Raw genomic sequence first — 15,878 nt, forward strand, 5'->3', positions numbered from 1 at the left:
CGTCCGTCAGTAACAGGGCCAGCAACAGAGCAATGGAAAGATGAACCAGCATAGCAAGTAGGTTTGCTGGAAGAAAGGTTCAGTTGTTATGACGTCGCAATAACGCTTTCTGCCTCCTTTCCGGGAGAACACTGACAGCAATATTTGGCAACCTTAAAGGGCCCCAAAACTCGCCCACCAATCCAAGCGAGGATAAATTTCTCTGTCAGTAATACCCTAAGTATTCCCTGCCCTCACTGCGGACGCCAGCGCAGATCCAAACTGGGGTCTCCACAGCCATTTTTGCGGGTCCACACACCAAGTAAGACTCAGCATCGCATCTAGGACATCATCGTCAGACACGACAGACAGACACACAAGAAGAATACCAAGCATAATGTCCACAATGATGGAGATGTTACTTTTGTAACAATCATGCCATGACACACCTCCAGTGACCAAACATCGCAAAACATTGTGAATCTCTGGCAACCCAGAATGCGACCGACCACCTTTGGGCTGCGTTAGAAATGTCATGCATGTAGGTGACATGTCAAACGTAAAGGTTGTGTGACTGTGTTCACTGTTCATTCTTCGTCAGGTTTCCACACTCAGCTCTTTCAAGTTTGGCCTTAAAACCCACCTCTTCCCCCAAATAGCTTCCCTTCCCTGCCTCTTCCTTGTCTTCAGTTGTTTTTTCTTTTCCTCTTCCAGATTTAGAGTTATGCATGCGTTTGAATGACTGGTGCGAAAGCGCTTTGATTTGTCTCTGCACAAGATTCAGCGCTGTACAAATATAATAATTATTATCATCACTTCCTTAGTATACGGAAATAACACAGGTCTGTTCTCAGTTCTCATTTGATTCAGTAAAAATCAATGAAAACAAAACGTAACCCCCCCCCCCCCCCCCCCCCCCAACCCCCCCCCCCCCTCATCCACCCCTCCTTCCCAAGAACCCAAATAAATTCCACCAAATCAAATCAAATTATGGTGCTTAGAGCCTCGCCGACCGGACCACTAGGGCCAACAGTTCCCACCACCACCATAGTTATTCATTAAAAGCAAACAACTGAAGAATGGTGTCCCAGTGGAGATGCTGTGTCAGCCGAGCGGAATCGTGGCTGCGCTCAGCGTTCGGTTTTCCTCTGTATTAATTGACTGCAAGCATCAGGGCCCACAAACCTTTCACCACCATCCTCGCCTCCCTCCTGCACTGTCATGGTGTTGTGTTAGTTACCAGCGGGACTGTCAGTCTGCCTGAGTTCAATTCTCCACTCACGTCAATTGTCATCTTCCCTCACTGTGATCACGTCAGCTTCCCTCACGTCACTGGTCGTCTTCCCTCAATGTGATCACGTCAGCTTCCCTGACGTCTCTGGTCGTCTTCCCTCACTGTGATCACGTCAGCTTCCCTCACGTCACTGGTCGTCTTCCTTCACTGTGATCACATCAGCTTCCCTCACGTCACTGGTCGTCTTCCCTCACTGTGATCACGTCAGCTTCCCTCACGTCACTGGTCGTCTTCCCTCACTGTGATCACGCCAGCTTCCCTCACGTCACTGGTTGCCTTCCCTCACTGTAATCACGTCAGCTTTCCTTCACGTCACTGGTCGTCTTCGTTCACTGTGATCACGTCAGCTTTCCTTCATGTCACTGGTCGTCTTCCCTCACTGTGATCACGTCAGCTTTCCTTCATGTCACTGGTCGTCTTCGTTCACTGTAATCACGTCAGCTTTCCTTCATGTCACTGGTCGTCTTCCCTCACTGTGATCACGTCAGCTTCCCTCCCGCAATGAGACCTTTAATTAACCGTTTTCCCGATCACCTTGGACAAGAAAACCAGCCAGTATCCTGCCTGTGTTCTCTCCGATGTTATATGCTAATAGTTGGTGTCAGGGTTCACAGGTCTGTAGAGGTCATACGGCCGGGTCACAGACAGGTCAGAGTGGAAAAAAACAACAACAAAAAAACAAAAAACAAAAAAAACGTTGTTGTTTTTTTTACGAGGAGACTAAGGAGACAAAAAAAAAGAACAAAAAAAGAACGAAAGACAGAAATGGAGAAGGAAGGAAGGGAAAATGAACTATTAAAACAAACAGACCAGAACACAATTAGACAGACACAGACCAAACAAGACATTAGAAAGAAAGAATGAATGAAAAGAAAAGAAAAGAAAAGAAAAGAGAAGAAAGAAAGAAAGAAACGAAGGAAGGAAGGAAGGAAGGAAGAAAGAAAGAAATCAAATCACTGCAAGTCACGAACGTATGTATTTGTTTGAAAGTGATTTTTTTTTTCTGTGACTGTGTGCACAGAGACAGGGCGGAGATGAAGAGAAGAAAGACAAGGATTAGGAGGAGGGGGAGGAGGAAATGGAGAAGGAAGAGGAGGAGAAGGAAGAAGAGGAGGAGGAGGAAGAAGAGGAGGAGGAGGATGAGGATGAAGAGGATTAGGGCAGGAAGAGTAAGCTCACGTTTTGCTTTTCAGACGACTCATTTCATCTGCAACATGAACAAAAACATCGGATGTTAAAGATTATGTCTGTCTGTCTGCCTGCTTGCCTGCTTGTCTGTCTGTCTGTCTGTGTTACTGTATCTTTGTATTACACACCTTAACTCCACATACACATTCACACGCACGCACGCACGCACGCACGCACACAGACACACACACACACACACTCGCTCTCTTTCTCTCTTTCTTTCTGTGTTTATCTCTCTCACACACACATGCACATACGCAGACATACACACACACACACACACACACACACACACACACACACACACACACACACACACACACAAACAAACAAACAACACACACACACGTAAACAGACAACACACACACACTTTCTATCTGTGTGTGTGTGTGAGTCTCTCGCTTTCACACACACACACACACAAACAAACAACACACACACACACACACACACACACACAAAAAAACAACAACAAACAAACAAACAAACAACACACACTCACACACACACACACACACACACACACACAAACAAAAACAAACACAAACACAAATTTTCTATCCGTCTGTGTGTGTCTTTCTATCTTTCACACACACACACACATACACACACACACACACACACACACACACACACACACACACACACACAACACACACACACACACACACACACACACACACAAACAAACAACACACACACACACACACAAACAAACAACACACACACACACACACACACACTTATCTCTGTGTGTGTGTGTGTCTCTCGTTTTCACACACACACACACGCACACACACACACACACACACACAAACAACATACATACACACACTCACACACACACAAACAAACAACACACACTCACACACACACACACACACACACACACACACACACACGCACACAAACAAACAAACAACACACACACACACACAAACAAACAACACACACACACTTTCTATCTCTGTGTGTGTGTGTGTCTCTCGTTTTCACACACACACACACACACACACACACACACACACACAAACAAACAACATACATACACACACTCACACACACACAAACAAACAAACAAAACACACTCACACACACACACACACACACACACACACACACACAGAGAACACTCACGTCCAGAAGAGGAGTTAACGCCTCCAGCTGACTTGAGGAAACACGGCACACAGCGACAGGCTGCCTGGAACTCCTTGCGGAACTTGGCTGTTACAGATCGTCGTCATCATCATAATCATCATCATCGTCATCATCATCACCATCATCCTCGTCGTCGTCGTCGTCATTGTCGTCGTCATCATCATCATCAACATGTCGTCGTCGTCATCATTATCATATCGTCGTCGTCATCGTCATCATCGTCGTCGTCGCCATCTCCATCATCATCTTCGTCGTCGTCATCGTCGTCACCACACTATCATCATCATCATCATCTTAATCGTAACCATCATCATCATGGTCGACGTCATCATCTTCATCTTCGTCATCGTCACTGTCACCGTCGTCGTCATTATCACCATCGTCACCATCATCATAAGATAAGATAAGATAAGAGATAAGAAGTCAAGAATAACCGTATTATCTCAAATGAGAGAAATTTGATCATCACCAATTACCATCAACAATTGCCATCACCATCATCATAATCATCATTACGATGGTCATCATCCTCGTCATCATTATCGTACTGGGCATCGTGATCAGGATTATCATCAAAATCATCATCATCGTCATCAACCCCACCACCAACACCACCTTGTTCATCATCATTATCATCATTATCGAAATCATCACACTATCAGCAGTGGACAGACAGGTATGTCTGACATGCCTGACATGAAGTTGTAGATGATGGGGTGGAAAGACAGGTGTGTTGTCATCTGACATGAAGTTGTAGATGATGGGGGTGGAAAGACAGGTGTGTTGTCATCTGACATGAAGTTGTAGATGATGGGGTGGAAAGACAGGTGTGTTGTCATCTGACATGAAGTTGTAGATGATGGGGGTGGAAAGACAGGTGTGTTGTCATCTGACATGAAGTTGTAGATGATGGGGTGGAAAGACAGGTGTGTTGTCACCTGACATGAAGTTGTAGATGATGGGGTGGAAAGACAGGTGTGTTGTCACCTGACATGAAGTTGTAGATGATGGGGTGGAAAGACAGGTGTGTTGTCACCTGACATGAAGTTGTAGATGATGGGGTGGAACGACAGGTGTGTTGTCACCTGACATGAAGTTGTAGATGATGGGGTGGAAAGACAGGTGTGTTGTCACCTGACATGAAGTTGTAGATGATGGGGTGGAAAGACAGGTGTGTTGTCATCTGAGAAGTTGTAGATGATGGGGTGGAAAGACAGGTGTGTTGTCACCTGACATGAAGTTCTAGATGATGGGGTGGAAAGACAGGTGTGTTGTCATCTGAGAAGTTGTAGATGATGGGGGTGGAAAGACAGGTGTGTTGTCATCTGAGAAGTTGTAGATGATGGGGTGGAACGACAGGTGTGTTGTCACCTGACATGAAGTTGTAGATGATGGGGTGGAAAGACAGGTGTGTTGTCATCTGAGAAGTTGTAGATGATGGGGGTGGAAAGACAGGTGTGTTGTCATCTGACATGAAGTTGTAGATGATGGGGTGGAAAGACAGGTGTGTTGTCACCTGACATGAAGTTGTAGATGATGGGGTGGAAAGACAGGTGTGTTGTCACCTGACATGAAGTTGTAGATGATGGGGTGGAACGACAGGTGTGTTGTCACCTGACATGAAGTTGTAGATGATGGGGTGGAAAGACAGGTGTGTTGTCATCTGACATGAAGTTGTAGATGGTGGGGTAGAAAGACAGGTGTGTTAAGTTGTCACCTGACATGAAGTTGTAGATGATGGGGTGGAAAGACAGGTGTGTTGTCATCTGACATGAAGTTGTAGATGGTGGGGTAGAAAGACAGGTGTGTTAAGTTGTCACCTGACATGAAGTTGTAGATGATGGGGTGGAAAGACAGGTGTGCTGTCACCTGACATGAAGTTGTAGATGATGGGGGTGGAACGACAGGTGTGTTGTCACCTGACATGAAGTTGTAGATGATGGGGTGGAACGACAGGTGTGTTGTAACCTGACATGAAGTTGTAGATGATGGGGGTGGAACGACAGGTGTGTTGTCACCTGACATGAAGTTGTAGATGATGGGGTGGAAAGACAGGTGTGTTGTCACCTGACATGAAGTTGTACATGATGGGGGTGGAAAGACAGGTGTGCTCTGACCTGACATGAAGTTGTAGATAATAGGATGAGAAGACAGGTACAGGACAGGTGTGTTCTCACTTGACAAGAAGTTGTAGACGATGGGGGTGGACAGATAGGTACAGGACAGACAGGTGTGTTCTCACCTGTCATAAAGTTGTAGATGATGGGGTCGGCACACACACATATCCTTTCACCTGCCATGAAGTTGTAGATGATAGGATGAACAGACAGGTATAAAACAGGTGTGTTCTCACCTGACGTGAAGTTGTAGATGATGGGGTGAAGAGACAGGTTCAGGTACAGGACAGGTGTGTTTTCTCACCTGACATAAAGTTGTAGATGATGGGGATGAACAGACAGGTATAAGACAGGTGTGTTCTCACCTGACATAACGTTGCAGATGATGGGGTGGGCACACACGTGTGCTGTTATCTGACATGAAGTTGTAGATGATAGGATCAACAGACAGGTATAAGACAGGTGTGTTCTCACCTGAAATAAAGTTGTAGCTGAAAAAGGTGGACATACACGTGCAGGACAGGTGTGTTCCCACCTGACATAAAGTTGTAGATGATGGGGGTGGACACACGCGCATGTTCTCACCTGACAAAAAGCTGTAGATGATGGGGTGGACAGACAGGTACAGGTACAGGTACATTACATGTGAGTGTTCTCACCTGATATAAAGTTGTAGATGATGGGGGTGGACAGACAGGTACAGGTTCAGGTACAGGACAGGTGAGTGTTCTCACCTGACATAAAGTTGTAGATGATGGGGTTGATGCAGCTGTTGATCAGCAGCAGGAGCTGTGCCCCCAGCGTGATGCCAGACACCAGTTCTGTGTCCAGGTACCACAGGGACCCAGGAGACACGAGTCTGTTAACACGGAACACGTAAGTGTGACATTATTTCCGTCAACATGGTACACGTAAGTGTGACATTATTTCCGTCAACATGGTACACGTAAGTGTTACATTATTTCCGTCAACATGGTACACGTAAGTGTGACATTATTTCCGTCAACACGGTACACGTCAGTGTTACATTATTTCCGTCAACACGGTACACGTCAGTGTGTCATTATTTCCGTCAACACGGTACACGTCAGTGTCACAATATTTCTGTCAACACGGAACATGTCAGTGTGACATTATTTCTGTCAACATGGTGCACGTCAGTGTCACATTATTTCTGTCAACACGGACCATGTCAGTGTGACATTATTTCGGTCAACATGGTACACGTCAGTGTTACATTATTTCTGTCAACACGGAACATGTCAGTGTGACATTATTTCTGTCAACACGGAACATGTCAGTGTGACATTATTTCTGTCAACATGGTGCACGTCAGTGTCACATTATTTCCGTCAACACGACACAGGTCAGTGTGACATTATTTCTGTCAACACGACACACGTCAATGTGACATTATTTCTGTCAACACGGAACATGTCAGTGTGGCATTATACCTGTCAACACGGTACACGTCAGTGTGGCATTATACCTGTCAACACGGTACACGTCAGTGTGGCATTATACCTGTCAACACGGAACATGTCAGTGTGACATTATTTCTGTCAACACAGTGCACGTCAGTATCACATTATTTCCGTCAACACGGTACACGTCAGTGTGACATTATTTCGGTCAACATGGTGCACGTCAGTATCACATTATTTCCGTCAACACGGTACACGTCAGTGTGACATTATTTCGGTCAACACGGTACACGTCAGTGTTACATTATTTCTGTCAACACGGAACATGTCAGTGTGACATTATTTCTGTCAACATGGTGCACGTCAGTGTCACATTATTTCCGTCAACACGACACACGTCAGTGTGACATTATTTCTGTCAACACGGTACACGTCAATGTGACATTAATTCTGTCAACACGGTACACGTCAGTGTTACATTATTTCTGTCAACACGGAACATGTCAGTGTGACATTATTTCTGTCAACACGACACACGTCAATGTGACATTAATTCTGTCAACACGGTACACGTCAGTGTTACATTATTTCTGTCAACACGGAACATGTCAGTGTGACATTATTTCTGTCAACACGGAACACGTAAGTGTGACATTATTTCGGTCAACATGTTACACGTCAGTGTGACATTATTTCCGTCAACACGGTACACGTCAGTGTTACATTATTTCTGTCAACACGGAACATGTCAGTGTGACATTATTTCTGTCAACATGGTGCACGTCAGTGTCACATTATTTCCGTCAACACGGCACACGTCAGTGTGACATTATTTCTGTCAACACGACACACGTCAATGTGACATTATTTCTGTCAACACGGCACACGTCAGTATGACATTATTTTTGTCAACACGGAACATGTCAGTGTGACATCATTTCTGTAAACACGACACACGTCAATGTGACATTATTTCTGTTAACACAGCACACGTCAGTGTGACATCAGTCTGTCAACACGACACACGTCAGTGTGACACTGTTTCTGTTAACACGGTACACGTCAGTGTGACATCAGTTTGTGAGCACGACACACGTCAGTGTGACATTATTTCTGTTAACACGGTACACGTCAGTGTGACATGATGAGTCTGCATGTATCGGGCCTAACCGCAGTACATCCACGCCCTAGTTTTTCAACACCAGCACACACACACACACACACACACACACACACACTCACACACAACACACACACACACACACACACGCGCGCGCGCGCGCGCGCACGCACACACACTCTCACATAAACACACACACACACAGAAACAAGCACACACACACACACACACACTCTCTCTCTCTCACATAAACACACACACACACACACGCACGCACGCACTCACACACACACACACACACACACAGACACACACATGCAAGCACACACAGAAGAGAGACAGACAGACAGACAGACAGACAGACAGAGACAGAGACAGACAGAGACAGAGAGACAGAGACAGAGAGAGGGAGAGAGAGACAGAGACAGAGACAAAGACAGAGACAGACAGACAGAGACACAGAGAGAGAGAGACAGACAGAGAGACAGACAGACAGACAGAGACACAGAGAAAGAGAGACAGAGAGACAGACAGAGAGAGAGACAGAGAGAGACCTGATCATGTTCCAGATGTAGACGGGCAGGGAACAAACGATGAAGGCGACGACCACCATAATTAGCATCATAGCAGTGCGGCGACGTGCCTTCAGCTGACTCATGATGGCGCTGGAGTCTGTCTCTGTATGCACACACACACACACGTACCACACACTACACGTGTTAACATGACACACTACACGTGAGTCGGTCTCTGTATGTACACACACGTACCACACAATGCATGTGTTAACATGACACACTACATGTGAGTCGGTCTCTGTATGTACACACACGTACCACACAATGCATGTGTTAACATGACACATACACGTGAGTCTGTATGTACACACACGTACCACACACTGCATGTGTTAACATGACACACTACACGTGTTTTCTGTGCACCTCACCCTGCACAATAAACACGTGACACACTACGCCTCGTGTTTCTGTGGCACCATACACTACACTATTTACATGACACACTACCCGCATACTGCACAATGAACATGACACACACTACACGTGTTAACACGGCACGCCACGTGTGTCAGCATCGCACACTACACTATCAACACACCGCGTTGCTGATTGTGAAGACTGTGTCAGGATGGAAATGTCCTCAGAGACAGACAGACAGACAGACACACACACACACACACACACACACACACACACACACACACACACACACACACACACACACACACACACTCCTTTCCTCCTTCCCTCTTTCACCATGCTTCTCGTCCACCCCCTCCCTCCCCCAACCCCTCAGAGTGATGGGACTTGTGGGGAAGGAAGTGTTTGTGTATGCCCACAAACACAGGTTCACAGCTCTGTAGGCAAAAACCATCACCAGGATGGGCCTAATAAACTACAGAAAAATAGGCAGAAGAAGACAGAGAGGATTGAACTCAAGACCTGTGAGGAGAAAGGGAGATTTAGCGGAGGCCCACAAGACAGAAGGCCCACAGCTCTGTAGGCAAAAGCCATCACCAGGATGCGCCTCATAAAATATAGAAAGATAGTTTCAGTTTCAGTAGCTCAAGGAGGCGTCACTGCATTCGGACAAATCCATATACGCTACACCACATCTGCCAAGCAGATGCCTGACCAGCAGCGTAACCCAACGCGCTTAGTCAGGCCTTGAGAGAAAAAAAGGTGAATAAATAATAGATAAGCTTACATAAAAAAAAATTATGATATAAAAAATGATATAAAAGAAAGATAGATGGGCAGAAGGTAGAGAGAATTTAAACTCAAGACCTGTGAAGAAGGACGTGTTGGCGGAGGCCCACAGACACAGGACCACAAACGCCATCCCATCACCAGGATGGGCCTCATAAACTATAGAAAGATAGGCAGAAAACAGAGTATTGAACTCGAGACCTGTGACGAAGGACACGTCACCAGAATGGGCCTCATAAACTATAGAAAGATAGGCAGAAAACAGAGTATTGAACTCGAGACCTGTGACAAAGGACATGTCACCAGGATGGGCCTCATAAACTATAGAAAGATAGGCAGAAAACAGAGTATTGAACTCGAGACCTGTGACGAAGGACACGTCACCAGAATGGGCCTCATAAACTGTAGAAAGATAGGCAGAAGAAGGCAGAGAATTGAATTCAAGACCGACGAGGAAGGAAGTGTTGGTGGAGGCTCACAGACAAAAGGCCACAGCGCTGTAGACAAAACCCATCATCAGAACGGACCTCATGAACTACAGAAAGATATGCATGGGAAGGCAGAGGATTGAACTCAAGACCTGTGAGGAAGAACGTGTCATCTGAATGGACCTCACAAACTATCGAAAGATAGGTAGAAGGCAGAGAATTGAGATTTGTGAGGAAGCAGGTATTGGCGGAGGCCCACAGACACAAGGCCACACAGCCCGTCACCAGACTGGGCCTCATAAACTACAGAAAAATAGGCAGAAGAAGACAGAGAGGATTTGAACTCAAGACCTGTGAGGAAGGACGTGTTGGCGGAGGCCCACAGACACAGGGCCACGGCGCTGTAGGCGAAACCCATCACCAGAATGGGCACACCGTAGAAGGCCACGCACAGGAAGATCTCGTAGCGCAGCGCCATGGTGCGCGTGAGGTCGGAGGGCACGCAGGAGGTCAGCAGCACGGTGACGTCAGGGGGCACCAGGCTGTCGTGCCGCAGGTCCATGATGAAGAGCCGGGGCAGCGCCGCCAGGTGCGCGAGCACCCATATGAGCACCAGACACACCACCACCCTCCGCCTCGTCTCCTTGAAGGTCAGAGGCCGGCAGATGGCGCAGTACCGCTCCACGGAAATGGCCGTCAGGGTCAGGATGGACACCAGCACCACGATCACCTGTCATCACCGTCATCATCATCATCATCATCGTCGTCGTCGTTGTCCTCGTCGTCGTCGTCGTCGTCATTATCATCACCGACGGTCAGTGTCGGTTCAAGAACAATGTCTTGGGGGTGTCCCGACAGAAAGAAAAATTGAGAGAGAGAGAGAGAGAGAGAGAGAGAGAGAGGCTTGACGCTTTGATGTTTTACTGTCATTGACTGTACAGTCGACACACACACACACACACACACACACACACACACACCGACTGACCGACCGACAGACCGACAGACAGACCGACAAAAAGACGGACAGGCACATCGAGAGAGAGAGAGAGAGAGAGAGAGAGAGAGAGAGAGAGAGAGAGAGAGAGAGAAGAAGAAGAAGAAGAAGAAGAAGAAGGAAAGCTTGGGTTCCCACATGTGTGTTCAGGTAATCAGCCGGCCAGTCCCACTGCCGTAATTGTACCCGGAAATATAGCCCACCCTGGCTGTCAAAACAAGCAGTACAGTACAGTGGAAAAGGCTCACAATTACATCAGTTTTTTCTTCAGAGCTTTTGTTGGTGTTCTGTTTTTAACACTCAGCATCAGACAAATAACAGAAACGACACATGATAACACTAAACATTTCTATTGCGTTGGTGTCCAGACGGCCATGGAGACAGCTCTTTGCGGGATACAATGCCGCTGAAATAAAACACAAACCGAGCATAACGAAGAGAAACAACAACAATAATGATAACAATAAAAAAAAAGCTGAACAGACCAGCAAATATGCTACTTTGTAGTTTTATACACACGTTCACACATGCGCGCGCGCAAACACACACACACACACACACACACACATACACACATACACACAAACACATCGCGCCGCACGCGCCTCCCAACCCCTTCCGCCCACACGCGTCACCCACACCCACACCCAAACCAAACTATCATCAAAAAAGGCCTCTTCAGTACCACCAAAATCAGATGTGATAGAACTGAGGCTCTCCGCTTGCTTCCAGTCCTGACGGCAGACACGAACGTCTTCCTCTGCAGACAGCCACAACGTGTGACGCATGCATACACTGGTGCTCACACCACTCCATGAATATCATTTCCTTCCATCACCCTTTTAATAAGGTACAGCGCTTTCTTCTTTCCGTCATCAGTCTCTCCCCTCGACCATGCCGACAGCTGATCTTGACATCACACCTCTCCATCCCTTTTGAGACAGCTCATCCATCCGTGCAATCTTCTCGAACCCTCCACAGACAGCTCATTTTCGACCCAGATTGTCTTTTCTAGCCCCCAAAAGCAGCTATTTTTTCCCCATTCACACTGTTTTTTTTGTTATCCGTCGAAACAGTTCAATTCCTTTGCAGATTAGCTTCTGTGACCACCACAAACAGTTCGTTTTCCAATGCAAACTGCAGATTAGCTTCTGTAACCCCCAAAGGACAGTTAATCCCTCCATTCAGATCACCTTCCGTTACCCAAAATAACAGTTCAATTTCCCGTGTATTATTACCTTCTGTAAACACTCCTAAACACAGTTTTCTGTGCATATTACCGTCTGTAAACACCCAAAGACAGTTCGTTTTTCCGTGCATATTACCTTTTTTTCTTTTTTTTACCTCTGAAGACATTTCGTTTTCCTGTGCATATTACCTTTTTAATCCCCGAAGGACAAATACCCCGTTCACTTTCCCGTGTATATTAATAACATTTTTAATTAATTCTATGAAGACAGTTCGATTCCCGTGCACATTACTCTTTGTAAACACCCTAGGACAGTTCATTTTCCACGCGGATGATTTCCTGCCATCCCTGAAGACATATCCATCCAAAAGACCTTCTGTGAACCCCGACAGCAGTTTATGTTTTTCACGATCATCACCTTCGGTCACCTCTCCTGACGCAGCGTCTTTCACCGCTTTCATTTCGGCAGTTGTTGTTATTTCAGTTTCAGTTTCTCAAGGAGGCGTCACTGCGTTCGGACAAATGCGCCACACCACATCTACTGGGCCGCCCTGTGGGTTGGGCACTGATAGAATAGACCCACTGCCCTGCCATGCATGTCGTAAGAGGCGACAAAGGCAGGACCACCTCGCCCGGAGGATAAAATGGTTTGCGTAGGGTTAACTACTCTACCTGTAAAAAAGACCAGTCACAGAAGCATCGACGACAAAGAACCAAAACATTCACCTGGGGCAAGGAAGGGTCTCCGCTCCGGAGACTTATGACGCGGTGCAGTGAAAGCCGAAAGGAAGCTGCAAGGCTGACTCCCCTTTTGACACCCAGGACAACAACGCGAGTAGCCACATGGAACATCAGGACGATGGATGAAGCAGGAAGAACCATCCAAGTAGCGAGAGAGATGAAAAACTACAAGATCGGAGTGTTAGGATTGAGTGAGACAAGGTGGCTACAGTCAGGACAGACGAGACTTTCATCTGGACAGCAACTGCTGTATTCAGGACACACAGAGGATGGAGCCCCCCACACAGAGGTTGTGGCCCTGATGCTGGCAACAGAGGCACAGGGGGCACTCATCGGCTGGGAACCTGTCAACTCCTGCATCATCACAGCCAAGTTTACCACCAAGAAAAATGACATCAGTCTGAACATGCTATGCTCCCAACAATGATGCGGAAGAAGAGAAGAAAGACGATTTCTACCAACAACTACAGACAGTGATAGACAGAAGAGGAGCCAAAGACATAACCATACTGATGGGAGGTTTCAACGCCAAGATCGGAAGGGACAACACTGGCTACGAGGACACCATGGGGACACACGGACTGAGACAGATGAATGAGAATGGTGAGCGCTTTGCAGACCTGTGCGCCTTGAACCAGCTGGTGATAGGAGGAAGTATCCTCCCACACAAGCGCATCCACAAGGCCACATGGAGATCCCCGAACCACGTCACGGAGAACCAGATCGACCACATCTGCATTAGCCGCAAGTTCAGGAGATCATGGCAGGATGTACGAGTGATGAGAGGAGCCGATGTGTCATCAGACCACCACCTTACGACGACAGTGAGACTTTGCCTCAAGAGATTCACCAACGCCAACAACACACGGACAAGGTACAATGTTGCACTGCTCAGAAACAAGGACACACAAGCAGCATTCCAGATAAGCCTTTCCAACAGGTTCCAGCCACTACAAGAGCTGATAGAAGACGGTGAGATGGACATCGAGACACAGTGGGAACACAGCAAGTGAAAAGGTCCTTGGCAAGAAGAAGACTCAGCACAAGGAATGGACCTCTGCCAACACCATCCACAGGCTGGAAACAAGGAAACAGAAGAAAACGTTGCTGAACACGAGCCGAACAAGAGCAACTAAGGCAAAGGCACAGGAAGAGTACACAGCAGCGGACAGAGATGTAAAGAGGAGCATCAAGAAAGACACGAGGGACTACATCGACGACCTGGCCAGTCAAGCAGAGGCAGCAGCCCCACAGGGGAACCTGAAGGACCTGTACCTGGTGACCAAGAAGCTGACGGGCAAGTTCCATCAGACAGACAAGCCAGTGAAGGATAAGAACGGGAACCCACTGACAACAACCGAGGAACAGCTGAAACGATGGGCAGAACACTTCAGGGAGCTGCCTAACCGCCCCGCCCCTGACGCACCACCGGACATTCCACTCGCAGAGACAGAACTGCCCATCAGCTGCGACAAACCCTCAAAGGCAGAGATCAAGAAGGCCATCATGACTCTGAGAAATGGGAAGGCTGCAGGGCCGGACGAGATACCAGCAGAAGCCATCAAAGCAAACATGGAAACAGCTGTCAACATGCTATACAGCCTCTTCAGTAAGATCTGGGAGAAGGAGAAGGTACCGGCCCAGTGGAAAGAAGGAATCATCATCAAGCTGCCGAAGAAAGGAGACCTCAGGGACTGCAGCAACTACCGAGGGATCATGCTCCTGTCAACGCCAGGCAGGGTTCTCAACAGGGTTCTACTGGAAAGGATGAAAGAGGCCGTCGACCCCAAGCTCCGAGACCAGAAGGCAGGCTTCCGGCGGAACAAATCCTGTGCCGACCAGATCGCCAACCTGCGCATCATCGTGGAGCAGTCGCTGGAGTGGCTCCCCCCTCTACATCAACTTCATAGATTATGAGAAGGCCTTCGACAGTGTGGACAGAGAGACGCTGTGGAAGCTGCTGAGGCACTACGGAGTCCCAGAGAAGATCATCTCCCTCATCCGGTGCACCTACCAGGGCATGAGCTGCAGGATTCCCCACGCAGGCCAGCTGTCCGAAAGTTTCGAGGTGAAGACCGGAGATCGTCAGGGGTGCCTGCTGTCACCGTTCCTCTTCCTCCTGGTCATCGACTGGATCATGAAGACCACTACAACAGGCAGGAACAACGGTATACAGTGGACACTCTGGACACAGCTGGACGACCTCGACTTCGCTGACGACCTGGCGCTCCTGTCACACAACCACAGCCAGACGCAGGACAAGACCACTCGCCTGGAGACCACGCCAACCAAGACAGGGCTCAAGATCAACAAGAAGAAGACCGAGCTGATGAAGATCAACACCACTGCCAACACTCCAGTCACAGTCGGTGGAGAGCCCATCAGGGAGGTGGAGTCTTTCGCCTACTTGGGAAGCGTGGTTGACCGACAGGGAGGCACGGACCGAGACGTCACAGCCAGAATCGGCAAGGCAAGAACAGCTTTCATCATGCTCAAGAACATCTGGGCATCT

The 15,878-nt window shown here is 47.6% G+C and overlaps 1 protein-coding gene across 4 annotated transcripts in view; it reads right to left on the bottom strand.

Annotated features, from left to right (window-relative positions):
* Window positions 1-15,878, bottom strand: part of LOC143280148 (orexin receptor type 2-like) — a 155,686-nt gene that overhangs the window by 4,232 nt on the left and 135,576 nt on the right. For all 4 annotated transcript variants that reach the window (XM_076584728.1, XM_076584727.1, XM_076584726.1 and 1 more), the window contains 5 exons: window positions 10,791-11,169; window positions 8,836-8,959; window positions 6,472-6,596; window positions 3,600-3,686; window positions 2,453-2,480 (listed from right to left, as the gene is read on the bottom strand). In XM_076584728.1, the coding sequence (XP_076440843.1) occupies window positions 2,453-2,480; window positions 3,600-3,686; window positions 6,472-6,596; window positions 8,836-8,959; window positions 10,791-11,169 (743 nt within the window). The remainder of the gene's footprint in view (window positions 1-2,452; window positions 2,481-3,599; window positions 3,687-6,471; window positions 6,597-8,835; window positions 8,960-10,790; window positions 11,170-15,878) is intronic.

The sequence above is a fragment of the Babylonia areolata genome, chromosome 3 (assembly GCF_041734735.1).
Source record: "Babylonia areolata isolate BAREFJ2019XMU chromosome 3, ASM4173473v1, whole genome shotgun sequence".
Lineage (NCBI taxonomy): Eukaryota > Metazoa > Mollusca > Gastropoda > Neogastropoda > Buccinidae > Babylonia > Babylonia areolata.